General features: G+C 35.7%; 1 protein-coding gene across 2 annotated transcripts in view; it reads left to right on the top strand.

Moving 5' to 3' along the window:
• RIT2 (Ras like without CAAX 2) overlaps nt 1-18,829 on the top strand; it is a 215,137-nt gene that overhangs the window by 28,968 nt on the left and 167,340 nt on the right. Inside the window, exon 1 of one of the 2 annotated variants that reach the window (XM_062599833.1) lies at nt 7,761-7,863. The exons of the other annotated variant lie outside the window; for it this stretch is intronic. Within the exon in view, the coding sequence (XP_062455817.1) occupies nt 7,761-7,863 (103 nt within the window). Of the gene's footprint in view, nt 1-7,760; nt 7,864-18,829 lie in introns of those variants that run through there. 2 annotated transcript variants of the gene reach the window in all.

The following is an 18,829-nucleotide window of genomic DNA, read 5'->3' as shown; positions in this document are numbered from 1 at the left end:
TATTCATCCCATTAGGTAACTGAATCCAAGCCTCAGTTACTCTAAACTCCATAAATCTTCCTTTATTCAACATAGAAAACAGTATCTCCAGTGGCAGATTTAGCTAACCAAAAGTCTGAGTTTTGGGGATTTAACATGCATTGACATTTTAATAGAACTGACTCTATTTTTCCTCATTGTCAGTAAAGCTATTCAGCTTAATTATGCACTTAAGAGATTATTATTAATTGCAAAAGATTTCAAGAACTGCACAAGTACTTCTGTTCAGCTGATATAATACCAATAAACAGCTTGATTTTTAGATGAGAACTATCTCATCCATGATCCTAGGAAAGTCAAGGACAGAAAAATTCAAATTCATCTGTTTCAGGTAGTTCCCTGATGAAGCTGAAGCTAATCGCTATAGGATTAGTACATAGGAACAACAAAGTAAAAAGCATCTGAATGACTGATAGTAAATCAGATTCAAAATTACACTGTGTCTATTGCATTTTGGTTATTGTTTCCCCTTCTTCCCCCAAAGATACACCATTTGACATCTTTAGGTGTTGTTTCATTGGTATCATTCACATGCTTGAAATTAAACATTTTCCTAATTAAAAGGAAATATTAAACCCTGAAAGCCAGATGAATAATAAACAATTTTTTGACAAATTAAAGCATTAATTCCTTTCTTTATATCCTGTGTCCAGGAAGGCTATTGAACTCAATACTAAACTATAAAAATACGGAAACATTAAATGATAACAGCTGTCCACGCTTCTGGCACTAGAATATCATGAGCAGAATCTGTAGTAGAATATCAGCAGTATCCCATGAGATACTTTAACGAGATATTGCAGTAATTTTGAACTTTGAATGATTTTTTTCTAAAAGTAAGCTTAATGAAAAATTGCCTTTTCCAAATTTTGGGAAAATGGATGCACACTAAACATGTAAAAATGTTCTTGAAAACTATTATTCTGCTTCTATCAATTATGTCTAGATAATTTGTAGCTCCAAATAGGGTGTATTCATGTCTTCTGAATGAGTTGGTATGATGTCCAAGTCAGGTGAAAAGTGCTGAAGACTCCTATGACAATATGCTGTCTTTTTTACAGTGTCCTGGTGCAATTTATGGATGGAAACGTGAGCAAATTTTCTGGTAGTGTTGAATTCAAGTGAATAGAAAGCATATACATGAGAACTGAATAGTGAATTAGCTTAAAGGAAGGAGAACAATGAGGAAATTATAATGATATGTGATGTCATCTAAATGCACATTGGAAAAATAAACAAGCTCTGTCCATTTAATAGGTGACCCATATGGAATATCTCAAGGCTGAGAAATACAATTGCGAATTAATTATGATCTACTGCTTGATGCAACTGTAGAAAGTAAAAAGAAAATTGCAAACCTCTCTGCCACTGTTCTAGCATACATGTCTATAGGAGAATTTGCATATAAATAGTTTCATATATAGGGAGATTGTGGTGTTTTGTGGTATGTCTCTGGTGTGAAGAAGCAGTGATGGCCAACTAAAAGTCTAAGAATGAATATAGTGTAAAACAGATGACAAAGATTAAGGAAACATTTTTTCTTTTTAAGTGCAGAAACGCAATGGATTCAAGCATTTCCATGATCCATAAACTCCCTCAAGGTGACAGTCAAAATGAAAGCATCTTCTCTTTTCAGAAACCAATATGACAAGGATTACTCGAAGAAAGAAAACAGTAGCAAGAAGCTAGAAAGTAGGAAGCTGGCACAATCCCAGTGGATTATGATGTGTCACTGAGAGCATTCAAGAGCAGATTAAACAATACTGAAAATTTGACTTCTTTCATTTTTGATTGCCTGTGTTTATTGTGATTATTCTAAGCTTGAAATGTACTAGCAGCAGTAAATCCCTATTGCCTAAGACTTGAAACAATAATGTGGCCAGATTTAGGAAGCACACTTCAAAACGGTTATGCAGTGGAGAGTCTTTGGGAACATAACAAAAATGAGAGGTTAATAAATGACCTATGAAGGAGAATTGACAGACTTTCCTTTCTGGTGAAAATAAATAGATATGAATAAAAAGAGACCAGAAGGCCTCGAAGTACAATATTCACTGTTGTTGTCTTTCTTCATTGTGTTCAATTGCATCCACTAGTTCACTATTTAAATATGTGTTCAGTGTGTTTGTTCACTGTGCCTTTTCATAATAGCTGTAGCAAGCAGGTAGGATGAGCAGTGATACTCTTACTGTGTAGTGAAGGACATTTGCATTTCAAAGAACTTCTGAATAGGGTATTTAGACAATTAATTTCAGTATTAAAAATCTGTAGTTTCTCTTACTGGAAGACTTTAAAATAAGGTTAAATAAGCATTTTTCAAATTATTAAGGTGGATTTCTGGGGTGGGACAGGATGAACAAGATGACTTCTTCTGAGCTCATCTAACCCTACATTTGTAGCATTTCATATTATATTTGTGCTTATCATTTTCTTTTTTAGCAGAGTCACTGGAAGATGAATGGATTTAAAATAAACATATATTCACGGAGAACATATTCATGTGAAATTAATAGTCTAAGATCTTTAAGATTTGCACATTCTGAATATCAGTGTTGCATTTAAAAATATAAAAGTCTTATCTATGAACATAATGAAAATTCAACAGAAATCCATAAATGACCTGCAATCATTAGTACTTCTTGACGATAAGATCACAAATCATTTGTGAAACTTTATTGGAAAGCCAGAAGAAATAGCTTTTTCCATTGACATATTCTAGCATGTGACCTTCAGTCTTTCTGTTCAAGAAGTTAGAGAGCAGTCACTTGGAAGGACTTTTTGAAGTCACACTACTTGAATTTTCTCAAGAATGTGATGAACTATTCTGTTTCTAAAACCTATGCATAATATTAGTTGCATTATTTGACCTGTGATAAACACGGAGAAGATGTTGCTCTGAAGTCGTAGAAACTTCCCCCCCCCCCCCAACTACAAGACTGGAAGTGCAGTGTTTGTCTGTTCTGTTACCTGATGGACTCTGAAGTTGTTTCACATTTTCTATTAGTAGTCAGTATTGTCTCTTCTCCTTTCATTTGCTATTGCCGCTCCACATACTAATAAAGCTTAGATTGAAATGCATTGCAGCCGAGGCAAGGGACAATATGTTGTCTGACATTGGAGATTGAAATGAGAACTTAAGAACAAAAGGCGTATGTCTTAACAGCTTGAGCTAAAGAGCCTGTTTCGAGGTGGGAGGTTGTCAAGAGGCCTATCAAGCATAGTGAGGGATCTGTGACACAGTGACTCATTCTACAGGTGAGTAATTTGGAGAACAGAAAAATGATGGGAGTTACCTAAGGAAATCTGAATGTCTATGACAGATGGATTGTTGAGCCACTGTGTACTTCTAAGAGAAATCTGAACTGCAAAAATAGAGCTTTTCCTGTAGTGTGTTGGAGGTCTCTTAGCAATATAATTCAGAGGTGCTCAGCATATTTAAGAATGAATATGTTAAATCTGGTAACATAAAATTGAATCTTAAAGTTTTTGAAGTCCCCTAGCAATTACTGTATCATTCTGGCTTCACTCAGAACTGATCAAGGTAGGTTAGTGTGCCAAATGCAGCATTTCTCAGGAGTAAATTTCATTCCATCAGTGCTCCAGTGCTGTGCAGTAATTTCTGCATTAGCGCTCTTCCTTGTCATAGCAACATTTCAGCAATTCAGCAAGATGAGAGCTTATTTGCCTTTTTAGAAAGGATGCTTTTTACATTTCCTCTCTGCTCTGCCCAATATGTAAACATGAGGGACAAAAGAGTGGTCAGTGTTTCCATAATGGAATGGCCCCCAGTGGGCTCATGCATATTCCCTCGTTATTAAATGGCTCAGATACCTTTAAACCCTTCACTTACTGGAGCACAAATCAGTCAAGATTTGCATTTTGCTTGCTATTCAAAATTTTAAACTTATGAGCTCTCTCCTTAATGACAAGAATATTTATCCAGGTTAATTGATAAAATCTCGTCAACATAAAGTGCTGTAGGAAACAATTTGAGAGCATTTACATGTTGTATTAACATCTGATTATTTTATTCAACACCCCCAGAGCAAATGGGGTTGCAAGATGAATAGAAAAAAGCTAATCTATTTCTCTTCTCACATACCTTGTCCTGTACGTTGTTTTCTGCTTAAAACTTAGGCCTGCCTACAGTTCTGAGCACCTATTTCTATTTATCTGAGGTCTGTTACAATGTTAACAGTTACAATATGAATTCAAACAAATATGAAAACAATCCCAGTATATTGAACAGTGAGCTATCTTTTAAAAAGTGATTTTTAATAGCAAATTTTTAAAAAATTGAAAAAATATCAGAAAAATGACTATATGCTTATAAACAACATGTATACAGCCAGAGACTCCAAATTTGTTAAATAAATGATTCATTACAGATTAAAACCACAAGCTTATTTTCCCACTTTTGTAACTGCTCTTGTTTACCGGAAGACAGTTTTCCATGGATTTGCGTCATGATAAATGTATGCTTGAAACAGAGAAAGAAAGACTGGATTGGAATTTGTTGCAGAATGAACCACTCATTGTAAAAGCTCTAATATCTCAGGACCGACTATTGTATTTTCTATTGTTTGCTCCTATAAATGCTTTCATAAAGCATTTGTATTGGTCATTCTTTTCCTATCATGTAAGAGTTTCAGAGTGAGTCATTTCAAATCATCTTAGTATTAATTTTTTTGGCAGCAGACTGAAAGCAAAACCTTGTACTTTTCTGGTTAGATGGGAGAAAGAGCACTAATTGTTAACTAGTGTTATCATAAACAGGAATGAAGCTAAAATACTCATCTTCCACTACTAAAATGAATGAAATTAGGACAAACAAGCTGTTTTTCAGTAGGAAGTTATGATAATAAACAACTAGAACAAATTCTGCATTATAGGTGGGAATGCAGTGTCTCCTTTTTAGGCTCAGGACAAGTCTCTGTGAAAGTGGGATAATTAGGTGCATGTGTTTGCCTAAGTAATTATAATGTCATAATTATATTATGACATGTTTAACTGTTTAATAAATATAAATGTTTGTCTTTAAAAAAGAAAGGTATTTAAATGGTTAATCTCCAAAATATAGATAAAAATATTTAATTCCACTCTTTTGGACATACAAAATGCTAATTTTTTTAGATTAGCTTGAAAGATAAGGAAATGAATGATTTTCTACTTACTTCTCTCTTATTCTTCTCCTTGCTCTAAAGTACTTCTCTTATGTAGCCTTTTCTATTTCCACATATTCCTTCCCACTTTCCAGCTCCAAACAAACAAAAAGAAAAAAATGACTTGATCACTTTTCTCTGGCAAACATTAACAGCAGGCAAAAATTGATTTTAATCTGTTATACATACATCATTTTCAATAATATTTTTGGAATATTTTACTTTGTGTTTTTAGTCACCCACACAACCACCCACTTTCATGACTTTTTTTTAATGTCAGCCAAGTGTTACTGCCAGCTTTTGGAATAAAAGCTCCTGAGGAGGAGGTTGCTATGTTGATGGGAGATCACTGGGAAAACCCTTGCTCCAAGGAATGGTTTTAGGTAGCATTATTAATCTAATCTAATTTGTCAATACTGAGCACTTGAAGGTGATTTTAATGAAAATGAGATTCTAATTACAACAGGGATTTACTGACCTACCTGACTCTTACTGCTGGAGTTCAATATTTAGGCATCACATTATTACATTCATAATTTCTGTTTAAGTCCTATTTTATTCACCAAAGACTAAATCCTTCTGAATCCCAAGGTTACCTCTAAGTATCAGTATAGGTACCCAGCCCTGACAGTATAAAGCTCCTCAGAGCGTGGTTATTACAGAAATGGAGAAGGTCAGCAGCAGAAGATCCTTATTCTGGGAAGTGTCCAGAGCACAGTGGCTATCCTTCTGCCCTCTTTTACTTTGTAGCCCCAGGGTGAGCAGACCACAATACTTTTCTTCAGTGTTTCCCCCAGATCTGTTGATGTGAGGCTTAGGCAGTCCTTGTGGAAGAGATAGTGACCGTGTATTTAACAATCCATTTAATAATGGATTTTTTTGTTTATTTTTCTGTATTTAAATTCGTTTTGACTGCGATTTAATTTCTACTGTCCAAAACATCAATTGGCAAGCAGTTCCTAAAGTCAGTCATAGCATTTATAAGAAGTCCTTTGGTTTTAAATCTGTCATCTGCCTATTTTATCTGATGTATCCTAATCTTTTTATTAGGAGAAAGAGAATAAATGTTCATGTTCTGCTTAGCTTCTCCATTTTGGCTGTAATTTTATAAACATATATCTCTTCTCTTTAATCATGTATTTTTCTAGTCCAATGAACTCTTTTTTCATACAGGTATCCTTCTATACCTTCTCCTTCCCGTTCTCATTTTCTTTAAATCATGTCCTTAATAAGGCTATGATATTTACTTAGTTTCTTTCAAATTTCTACTTTTAAATCTGTATTCCTATGTAATGCTGTATATTTGCACTCCATGAAATAATTGGAGGAGTGGAAAGATGACAATCATAAGAGGTATATGGTTTCCAAGCCTGATTACCAGTCACTTCTGCTTCCATTTCCCTGTTTTCCTAATGATTGCATATGTTTTGTGAAAACCCTGCACTTTTCAAAGGAGAGCAAGCTTTTGCTTTCTGCCACTTTTGCAGTACATGCTTTTCAGACTGCAAATTCCCTGAATAACAGTTAAAGCCGAGCAAGTATCTTTTAAATTATCACATACTTTAAAGGTACTGCCTCTGGTAAAGGACTTCTTCAAAAATCAGTGAAGAGCTGTGATCTTTTGTTTTAAGTTTTCACTGGATAATTCTGATGCATTTTCATACTGAATGTTGTTTCCAAACATTTTGCTTTATTCACTTGTTATTTATTTGGTCTGACTAAGTTGGTTAGATAAGTCACTTGATAATATTATTAAATAATTACAACAAAACATTTTTTCCTCTCTGTTTACACTGATGTTTCCTGGATGAATTATTCTTTCTCCCTCTCTCTTCACACCTAATCTCCTTCTGAAATTCTGTAAGAAAAAAAAAATCTAAAATACTTGGCTTATTTCTGAGAATAATTGGTACAAACTCCACTAAAAGAGAATTGATTTGGGGACAAGCCTAACCTTAGAAAACTTCTCTACATAGCAATCAGCTTCATGAAAAACAATAACTTCTTAAAGTTGTTCCTCATTTTGCTTGTAATTATATTAAATGCAAATCTAGCAAACTTGATGAACATAGGATTAATAGTTAGCTCCAAGGTGACAAGGAGGTCATCTGGTAATTTTTTATTATTGTTTAAAATTCAGGCAAGTGCTACACGGAATAACAAGCATCATAATTAAGAAATGTGATCTATTTTCTTTTTCCAGAGGCTCTGCTCAATTTGATTCCAATGATACAGCAACACCCAGAGGTACCAGGGCTCCTGAGCCTCACAAAACTGCTTCTGTCCAGGAAGAGAAACACAGAGAATGATACAGAGCTGGGAGGGGGCAGAGAAAGATTTTTATTGGAAGCTGTTAAAGTGGTTGCTATGAGACCTGCTCCAGCTAACACAGGCACAGCAGCGAGTGTGAGGCTGATAATTCGTACCTCTTGTGTTATACCTTTCCTTTATGCTTTTCCTTTTTTTTTAACACAGCTTTTATAGTTGTTTAAGATCAGAGCAAGCACCTGTCAGTTGCTTTTTTCTTCCCTTCTGCTCTCTTCTATTGCCTTGTGCAAGATGGAGCTAGAAAATGAAATGATCAGTTCCTCCAGCAATTCTTCAGCAGGCTCCAGAGAGTACAAGGTGGTGATGCTGGGAGCAGGGGGAGTTGGCAAAAGCGGTAAGTTTCAGTAACAGCATTTTGGGGGAGAAAGGGTGAACTGGGAGTGTAAAGTTCAGGGAACAAGAAGGGCTTGGTAAGAGGTTTCATTCCTCTGTCTGTTGCACATGACTTGGATAAAAGAGCCTATAACTCGGGACTGGGGCAATGAGTCAGCTTAATCTGTTACAGAGTGAAATGTTATAAGCCTTTTTTGCTTTGAATTTTTTGCAAAACCAATCTTGACTCTGTTGGCTATGGGGAAAGAGTAGTCGGCTTGCTGCTGTTAGTGTAATGCTTGGTTCTGCCAGCAGTCATGTCGCGGTAACACTTTGTGAGGGGTGATGGTTTGCTGAATAGTGTGAATATAACTTGTTGGCCTGGCAGTCCTCCTGTCCAGAGGGAGATGAAACTACCTGCAAAGTCAGCTCTGAAGTGCAAAGTGAGGAGGATGCTTACAGTGGTTATATTTTCTTCTCCACATCTTTTCTTGACTTTTTTGCTGAGTGTCAGTGTGGCTCAGCTGGTATTAGTCTCCCATACTGTCTGGACAGCTGTAGGATGCATATCTGAGTCTCACCCCAGGTGACAAGGTAGATTTGTAGCATATTTTAATATCACTGTCCAATGCTGGCAAGATTCTCTACTGTCTGGCAATGGTATCTCTTCAGAGGAGTTATTATTTTCTCTGGACAATGTTTTCTTTTTCCTAGATACTATCACCTTTTGATTTATTCTCTCTGACACTAGCATTCCCTGTTCTCAAAAAGACTTTGCTGAGCATGCAATGTCTGTCTCAGTAGCCAGTATATTGAGCTGGCCACACAACAAACCTGTAATTATATCTTCTGGAAATTAATAGGAAAAAAAAAGGAAAACGAAGTGAAGAAAGTAGTCTGATACATCAGCCTTGATTCCATATAAGTTTCAGATCAGGCAGGATAAATAAACTGTGACAGTAAACTGTGGTAACTGTACAGCTCAAACAAATTTTGTTTCCTCTTCAAACAACAAGATGAGGTATAGATACAAGTATTGGGAGTAGATATAATTTCCCCTGTATATTTGTAATCTCTGTTTTCTTAATACATTCAGCTTCAGGTTCAGCTTTCAGTTAAAGCTATTTCCTTTCAGTATTATCTTACCAAGCAAACCATATTTGCATAGATGTTATGCTATGATCATTACATAAAATGAGGGAGAGGAAAATATTGGTTAGCTCAGAGTAACTTTCTGCAATTTCAAATTAACTTACCTATGGCAAAGCAGATATCCAGAATGTGTCAGCTGGAACTTTCAGCAAAATGTCACTTGTCTTGCTTTTTTTTTTCTTTCTTTCTTTCTTTTTTTTTTTTTCCCTGAGTGTATCCAAAAGATGGCAGCAATTTTTTCAAAATATGTTTTTATAAGAACTATGTCATTTTGAAGATTTATTCTATGAAAAAAGGGACACTACAAACTATACTATATTTATAGTATAGTTGAATTACAAGGGACAATTTTTATGTACACATTTAAGAAATTTTAGAGTTTCCATTTAAGAATTTTAAAACACAAAGGAAGTTTATTAATTTCTCCTTGGTCAGAAAATCTTAGCTAATCATCTTGTGTGAATAAAGTCTTCAAAGCTGTGGATTATGCAAAGTAACGGTACGTCTCCAAAGCTGAGAAAGACTGAATCATTCTTCAAGAAGACCTGGGTGTCTGTGTGATCTAGAGAAATAAAATGGCATGATGTGAATAGTTATGACATGCAGTGAGATTAATTAAAAGTTTCTGTGATAAAATAGGTGAAAAAAAACCCCACAATTTACTAACAGGGGACTAGAAGAAATGGGGTGGACAATTCATCGTTTATTGACTGTGAGGTTCCAATGTGGCTTGGGCTTGAAATATTTCAGTAGAACCCTAAGATGGTCCAAAAAAACAGGATTTCAGTAGGAATAAGAAAGAATTAATGTCATTTTATGAATCATAAATTCATTTTGACTGTTGTTCAGGCAGAACAATTTAAACTAGATTAAAAACAGAAAAAGGCCTGGATGACTACTGTCCTTTACCAAGATGAGCTCTCTTTTGCCCTAGTGATCAAGATTCACTGTGTCCAGGAAATTACAAATCTAACCATAAAAAGCAAGGTCAGGGATGAGAGATAAAAATGGTTTACTTTTCACCACAGAGTGTGGCAGATACATGAAATGCAGGATGATATGTTGATAATACATTGGTTTTCTTCTCCTTTCTTCTCCTGCCTCCCTCCTTTTCTCTAAGGCATGAAAAAAGCAGTAACGGCTGGAGCTAAGTTGCTAAGTGGGAAGCCTCTTTTGGATGAAAGCCTTTCAGGTCCTTCTTTTGCTTGACATTAAATAATTCATGTTTGAGAAGAATTTTCTTTAAGAACCAAGCAGCAGAATTGTTGGAAGATTTAGCCTGGATGTAGTTCACTTCTTGGGATCCCCTGGGCAATTTGTTCTTCTATTTCCTACTCTCTTCTGCTGTCTCCTTGTGACAGTTTGTATTGTATGTCTTGAAGTCCTTGCATTGACAGCTTCACATTCATTTTAATGGGGCTGAGGGTGGAGAAGGTGGAGAGGAGGGATTAAGAAAGGGAACACCAAGAATGGAAGTTCTTTTGACCTTGATATTTATTAAATACTTGCTTTGAGGTTTCAGACTTGTTTCTTGTGTTCTGTATCCCAAAACGGCAGCTATCCAGGAGAAGAGCGCATATTAGTCTCATGTTATTGGGCTATTCAGTGCAGTAGAAGTTTCACAAGAGTTAATAGTCAGAAGATACACTGAGAACATCCACATCTAATACCCACTACACTCAGAATACTCACAATAATGATGCACAAACTGCAAAATGATTTAAGAATTGTGATTTAAGGGTCCTCCCGTTTCAAATTTGGTTCTGAAAAAAAAAATCTTTGCCTCTATTTTGCAGAAGGAAAAAAAAAAATCCTGCTTCTGAACAAATAGGTATGTTTAATTAAAAAGTACAAAGCTATATGTAAATTGGCTGGGAAAGTGATTTCTGTATCATGTAATTATAGATTATAGATTCCCTAGAATGAGTTATCTCTTCAAAGAGTTCTGAAAATAGAACTGTTTTGACTTTCAGAGCAATATGCTAGTATATTACTTGGTGTGGGTTGTGGCTGACATAAAGCACTTTGCCATAGCTTTGATGCAAGATAAAACCAAAGGCTCTAACTCGAAATAAAAATAAAATAAAATAAATTTAAATTTAATTTAATTTAATTTAATTTAAAAAAAGTTGAAGACCACTTCGAACAAAAAGTAAATTTTCTTCTGAATTTCATTTGATTATTATCCATACTAGAACCACACATCTCTTAAAAAAAAAAAAAAAAAAAAAAAAAAAAGAAAAGATTTTGACATTAAGTCTTCTCTACTTTTTTGACAAATCTCAGGCCAGACCTACCCCAAGTTTACTCACCCCTAAGAATCTTTGTGGTTTTGAACAGGTTTTGCTTACAAGTACCTTCAGAGCTCTGTCCAAAACCTAGTACTTTCATAATTTCTAGCCAAACAGTGCAGCACAAAGTACAGGGCTTAGCTCTGTTTTTCAGTGTGACAAAAATTATACACTAAGAGCCTCTAAATCCAGCTCATTGCTGGCTTATATTTAGCAACACTAATTACACTAATAACAATAATTAATTACAATACACTCTGCAAAACATTAGCAATAATTAACTGAGGAGGTTGTACAATGACTACCAAAAGAACAAACAAATTGATGTACTTGGACATGTGAATAAAATGGAAAACCTCTGTCTCACAAGGAATTATTATTACCTAGGCATCCTTCAAATGCACATCAGATTGCTTCTTTCCTCTCATTTGCTGAACGAAAATGATGTTCTGTTTTCTTTCTGTTTCTGTTTTTCTTAATACCATTTAAACTTGTTTCATTTATGGATAAAGAAGATCTTACTCCTGAGAACTGTAATTAGATGTTTATCCATAGAACAGGTAGAGCATAGATACAAAATGAAATTCATGCTATTTATCCTAAGAAAGTCGCATTTCAGTTGAGAAGAAGAATTACTAAATAGAAAACTATTAGAAATCTTAAAAAATATTTTTTTTACCTTAGAGACATTGTGCCTTTTCCTGAGATTTATTTCTCAAAGTGAATGCCAATTTGTTTGTTGCCTCTTAAAAGATTTAAAGAGTTTGCCAAAGAATTACCCCAAGATTTCTTAAAGTATATTTTTTAAATTTTTATGTATATTTTTAATAAAAATTTAGATATATTTTTCTAGACTTCAATTTAAAAAGAACGGGAAGGAGCAAAGGAGAAGGAATTAAGATAATGGTTTTCTCAAGGGTGTTTTAGAAAGAGGGCAAAGAAATGTTTTTCAGGCTGATCTGAATAGAGGTGTCTTCTCCTGTTCATTTCCTTCATTTTTTTGCTCATGGTGCAAAAACGCAGTATTTTATGAGTGACACATCCCATTAATTTCAGGATTTTACATACAAAATTGGTACCAAAACATATGAAAACAGCAATACTTTTTCTTTTACAGGAACTTGGATACTAAAAATTGTATTAACCCTCAGATTTCTTCTATTTACATGATCAACTACCTTTTACAGACCAGTTTTGCTTATTCCATATAACTAGACCACCTTCAGTGCTTATCAGTTTCAAGTATGTCCTCATATTAAGAGTCTCAAGTAAACAGAGATTGCGAAGTTAGTTCTTACACCATAGAGAGCCGCCTGGAGAATGGAGAACTGGTCCAGTCTTACTGTTTGTTCATGCTTTGGAGATAAGCTGGCTTGATCCAGGCTGTATTGGAAAAGGATGAAGAGCCGAACTAGAGATTCCTCTTGCTTCAAAAGAGCTCAGACTGGGAAGGACCATTTGGGGCTGTTTTCTACTGTTGCAAAGCTCCGTATTTTAGAACAAACTTCATAAATTGATCAAGCAGTTTCTCTTTTGTTTTGTTTTTAAATTTTCTCCCTTGCCACTTAGACCACAAGACCACAACTTCACTACTTTAGTTAAATCTTTCCTTGTCCAATTTCTATCCAATATTAGTCCACAGATAATGTATTGTACTTGTACTGATTTTATCGTTTCACATAAGCATAAATTATTGTGGATCTCTTCATGAGGCTGTAGGACATAGCACAGTAACTTTCATTCTAAATTAATATCTGTTTTTCAAGTATGCTGGATCAAAATGATCCTTGGTGCAATTAAAGAATATTCTGATTGATGCTTTTCAATGTACATCTGATATATAATGTACTTAAAATGATGTTGCAGTTGTGATAAATCTTTAATGTGATAAATAAGAGGCAGCTCTGTCCTCTACAGACCAGCCTGAAAGCTCGCTCACACTTTTTAGCCAGTTTTGCGTAGTATATTATCCACTTTGGCAGTGACTAACTGTCTGTGGGTGCTTTTGTGAAAAACACACAAATTCTTGCTTATTACAAAAATCCTCTTCTATCTTTTCCCCACCCAGCACATTTTCCTTTACTTATCTGCTGGCAGAACATACTGGCATCACAGCCATGAAATATCAACTAACCTGAGCTTAGACTGCGACTGAATTTTGGCTCTACCAGCTTTGGATTGAAGCAATTCCTTTAAGCTTTATTATAAACCTCGACAAGTCTAATTGCAATGATCACAGACAGAATGTTGTAGCTTTTCAGCTTCCTCAGTTGCTTAAGACATTCTCCATGAGCTGACTCCACTCACACTCCCATGAGAAAATTCCTTCTCCCCTAAAGAAAAAGGAAATGCAAAGTTTTCTTCTGAGTTATACTCAGAGAAGGATTTGAAGCACATCAGAGTCATCATATGCCAAGGGATAGTTGGCAACAGGATGAGAAGAGAGATCAAAGATTTCCCTCATTTGATGGACATGAGATTTTAGGATTGGCTGAGCTGTGTTTGGAGCTGTAGTTTTTAATCACGGTTAGGTACAGCCATGCAGCATTCCTACTGAGCTACTGACCAGATAGCAAGGGACAGAGAACAGAGAATTTCTTAGAGAATATTTCTGTGCTTCCTGCACAAATAGCTAATAACTGGGCAAAGTCTTATCTTTGATCTCCAGTGTAGGGTAGACTTTGTGGAACCATCAATATATAACTCACAAATATATTGCCAGCCAGAATAATAGAGTGCAAGGAAGATATTATCACAGTCTGGTGCCTGATATGCTCTGTTAGGTCCTGCTGTGTTTCCCACCTAGTAAATGGTCAAGGGAAAGAGTCTGGCCTTCTGTTTTCTTCTGAGTCAAACTGATAGCCAGGAGGAACCTGGAAGATTGTTATTGCTCAGTATGAGCTGAGGTGAAAAATGGCAACCTCTTGAGCATTTTGAGTTAGAGCTAAAGTGAATTCTTTTGTTTCTCCTTGCAAAGTCAGCGTAAATATAGTTTTTGGTGTCTAATTTTGTGCTGCTTCTCCTGTGGCTGTGTCAAATTCCCATCTTTCCTAACTTGAGTAGAAATTGGGACACTAGCATATATATTAATAAGTACAGACATTCCTCATCCCACTGAGAAGTCCATCGTGGCTGGAATAGTGTAAACTGGGAATTGCAGTCAAGGTAATGACGAGTTACAAATTTTGTCATGAGAGTGATGGTGGAGTAGGCTGTGTATTCTACACAAATAAAAGGATTGTACAGAAGGACCACTAAAGCTAGACAAACACATCCCTGGGAATCTGCAGCTTTCAGAATTTTTGGCATAAGATGGACTAAGAACTGGGAGACTTGCAGGTGTGGAGTATGGATATAGCTATGATCTCTAATAGCAAACTGTTCTGATATTTCAATTACCTTCACAGACAGCCCTGTGAAATAAATGCACAGATTGCATTTATTTCGAGTTTGATTTTGGGTAATTTTAGCTTCTAGCCATTTTATCATATCATTCCTTTGATAACAAGATTGAAAAGCTCCCTATTCTCTTACTTTTCTATCTGTCAGTACCTGTAGACAATGATCAGATCACCCTTTGGCCTTCTGTTCAGCAGACCAAGCATCTGAAGCATCACTTGGAGAGACCTATTTACCTGCTTAGACCATTTTGTAAGCTTAATTTGAGTGTCATAGTATTTCCACATCGATTTCTAAATGTGAATTCCAAAATCTGAAACACCGTTCTTTTGGTTTTACTAGAAGCAAGATTGCTTGCTGGTTTCTGCTTAATGTTGTCCTTTTCTGTTGCTCTATGAATAACGTGGGCTCTTTTTGTTCAAGAGTAATTCACAGAAATCATGTAAAAGGAAATATCTACAGTAACCCTTAAGTCTTTTAGTCTTTCTTCCAGCATTGTCACCTGTATTAGCACATCTCTAGTGATAACCTAAATTTTGCATTTCCATATGCATTATCATGTTTTGGAAATATTTTGCTATGTTGTGACCATTGAAGCATATGACTCAAACCATTCTGCACATCACTGGTATTCCTTTTTTTGTCTTTAGGGTGTTGGTTATCTTCTTGGCAGGATTAAACACATTCCTTATTTATTAATTTTCTTGACTATGGGCAAACCTTGTAGCCAGAATTATTTGCCTTAAGGAAATAAGTTAAAGATATTTTCATTATTTTGCTGGTTCATGTAAGCCAATGACCGGAAGGACAGAGGATAAAATTATGGCTCTTACATTTAATATTTCTGCATGTGAGTACCAACCGAGAATGTCTGATGACATTCAGATAGCTCTTTTAATCACTAGGCCTTGTTCCAGTATTGGGTAGCTTGTACATGTGTAAAGTGGTTTTATGTAAGTGGGACTGAATGCAGCTATAATGTGAAGCATTAGGAAAGTCTGTTCGGCTTCTCTCACCGTAACATCTGGATGATGAATACATACTTGGATAAGGCTAGCAAGTGAACTGGTCCATGTCTATCCCACTGTGTCAAATCAAATCCTGAATACCAATGAGCACCAAGGCAGTTCCAATATGGGACAGGGAAAGCTATGATATATGAAGGTTATTAATATCAAGAAAAGAAGACCAGTTTGCAGGAATTTGAGGAGGAGAGAGACCAGAATTTCTGATGGAGAGTAATGAGTTAAGTGTGAATTATACTTAGAATGTAGAATTGTTGTACAATTAGATATGTGGAAGATAGGTAGACATGTTGTAGAATGTAGAAATGAGTGTAGAATTCCTATATGTATGAGATCTTCAGGCACTCACTTCCTTTGGTTATTAAGAGCAGTATATGCCCTTAAACGTTTGCTTAAAAGCACAATAGAGTAGATTTTGGAATATTCATTGAAGGGAACAATGAAAGTTGTATTAGTTTAATTATTATATGTTAAATTAAGATAGAACGATACATCCTAGAGGTTGACCAAGATGTACAAGTACTTCTGAACAAAGAAGTGTTTACAATCTTCAGTCTCTCTTATAAAGGAGAAGGAATGCTATCATACTTCAAAATTGTGAAAGGCACTAAAAATCATCAGGACTTTTGGCTGAGACATCCTAACCAAGCTACTACTATTAGTAGTAGCACTACTGAAGCTCCTAGTCTATATGAACAGCATCTTACATATTAGGTTCAGGCTGCTTAAGAGATATCCTAAGGCTGCTCTCAAGGCTAGACTTGTTTGCAATGCTCTGCTTCTGTTGTTCTGTTGTTGAATTGGGATTCATGGATTCAGGATCTCCATCTAAATTTTTCTGTATGAACTGTGATGTCAACTGATTATAACACGTGGAAGATTATATTAGTAAATCTGCTTTTCACACACAGATTCATTCCGAGAGGGTTTCACTTATACAATGAGCATTTCAATGAGAATTATACTGTTCTGCTTTCCCCATTCATACTGATTGCTATTAAGAGTTATTATTAAGTTATTATATTAAGAGTTATTATTTTTTGGGCTGTTCCCTGACAACAGGAATTGAACTATCAAGGACCTTCTCAGCTTCACCACGCACAAATCTGCCATTTGAAATGCCCAGATCTAAGTTTCAAATAAGGGAACAAGTGCTGTTTCGTGACAATGACTGGACATTGCCGGTATCTTTCCTGTAAACAATCTGTTGAGGCAGCCACAGGAACTGTTTCCATTCCAAGCCATCCCTGCTGCTGAGCTGAGCCATCTGCAGCATTCGACACATGCTATCTGCTAGAATTTGGATGAGATTAAATCCATTAGGGACACTCTTCAAAGCACAGTTAGGAAAGGGCTTCTTTTCTTTTCTTTTTTTTCTTTCTTTCTTTTTCTTTTTCTTTTCCTTTTTTTTTTTTTTTGCTGTTGCTGCTTTCATCTCTTCTCCTTCCATGTTTTCCATTTAAAGTCTCACCATTCCTGCCTAATCCGTTTCCACTTTTAATTTGTTCATTGACTTTAATTAGTCTGCCTTTATGCCTGCAAGCTTTTCTATTTTTTTTTTCTTTCCAATATAAAGAAGACTCATCATAGTCACACAGCTCCACTGAGAGGTATTGAATGTTATTGATGCACAGTACAGGGTCCCAGTTTCTCAGGTCTTGCTGTCTTGGGAAGACACTTTGCTGCAAGCTAAAGCCATTTGCTAACACATTACGCACCCACGAATCAGATCCCACTAGGGATATTGGTTAAATTTTGTTTCAAGTTGTCAAGAAACTGCTCAAAAGAAGGGAAGAAAATAAAATCAAATTTGTGTAAAAGAATATCTTAGGAGTTGCCAAGTTGGGCTGTGATGTTGCCTTCCAAAAGATGTATGTGTTCAACTCTGCTTTCTATTGTAAAGCAGAACTTTCTCTATTCTTTTCATTCAGATAAAAAAAATGAAAACTAAAGCACCTATTAAAGGGGATGAAAAATGCACTCACAAATATTTTTAAATTTTAAACAATGACTCCCCTAAGATTTTCCTCAGTAAAAGCTGGAATCAAACAGCTGAGAAACTGATGCACCTGGTTCTGCATTAGCTGCATTAGCTTGACTACATTTATGAGAAAAGCTGTTAATTAACTTCTTTCCTTGCAATATTTTTGGAATGCTGTGCAGTTTTGTAATTCTGGCGTGTCTACAGATGTGTAAAATAAAGGAAACCTAACTGAAATTCCTGTTCTCTGTCAGATCTTGTGATTCCTTTAAGAGCTTTTCATTACCAGCCTACCAGCTGGATAACAGCTCGTTATATCATACTGAATTTCTGACTGCAGATCAGGATCTGCAACATCTTAAGAGAAACTTCTCTTTAAAAGTCTGAAAAATACGTACCATTGTTTCACATTTTTATTCAGAATATTCAAGACCAAAAGCAAATGTCAAATCCTTGATTATTTTAAGTCATCAGAGTAGTTTCTTAATTGGTGGAGAATGTGAGGCAGGATCTAAAGTTTCCCCTTCTCTAAACTTTTGGTTTGAACTGTCTTAAATAGAAATGATGTTCCTTTCTCTCTCAACTTGACTATAAGGTAATCATTGGGCATTTTCTGCCCAGGGAAATACTCATATTTGAGTCTCATGGTGAGGTAGACATTTGTTCATTCCACAAAAAGCCTGAGAGTCTGCGGAAGGTCTGCTTCAACGTCTGATGTCGTAGATTGCTTCTCCGTACAGCCGAAGAATTAATTCCTGTGCTTTATGAGGTCTCCTTACAGTTGCACTTCTGCTCTGGAGACATTTTCCTCCCGTACTGGGAATAGAGGAGAAGAAAGAGCAACCTATCTTAATAATCAGGTGGCCCCATGAGCTGCAGAAGCCTGTTTTCCTGGCTTCCTTTCATTTACAGTAGTTACCTTTGTGAATTCTAAAGTTTCTAATAATAGCTATGAATTTGCATCATAATCTCTGTCTCAGTGGAAACTCTCTTTACTAATCTGTTTTTGTGAAAGTTGAGTCAAAGTACTATTTTTGAAATCTCTCCTGTATGAAATTTGACTGAGATTTTATAAAGTTGTTAGATGTCTGACATAACAACAAGCAGTGTATTTACATAAGTCTCTACTTCTTCAGAAAA

The sequence above is a fragment of the Rhea pennata genome, chromosome Z (genome assembly GCF_028389875.1).
Source record: "Rhea pennata isolate bPtePen1 chromosome Z, bPtePen1.pri, whole genome shotgun sequence".
NCBI classification, from domain to species: Eukaryota; Metazoa; Chordata; class Aves; order Rheiformes; family Rheidae; genus Rhea; species Rhea pennata.
This window is presented reverse-complemented; position numbering and strand designations above follow the sequence as displayed.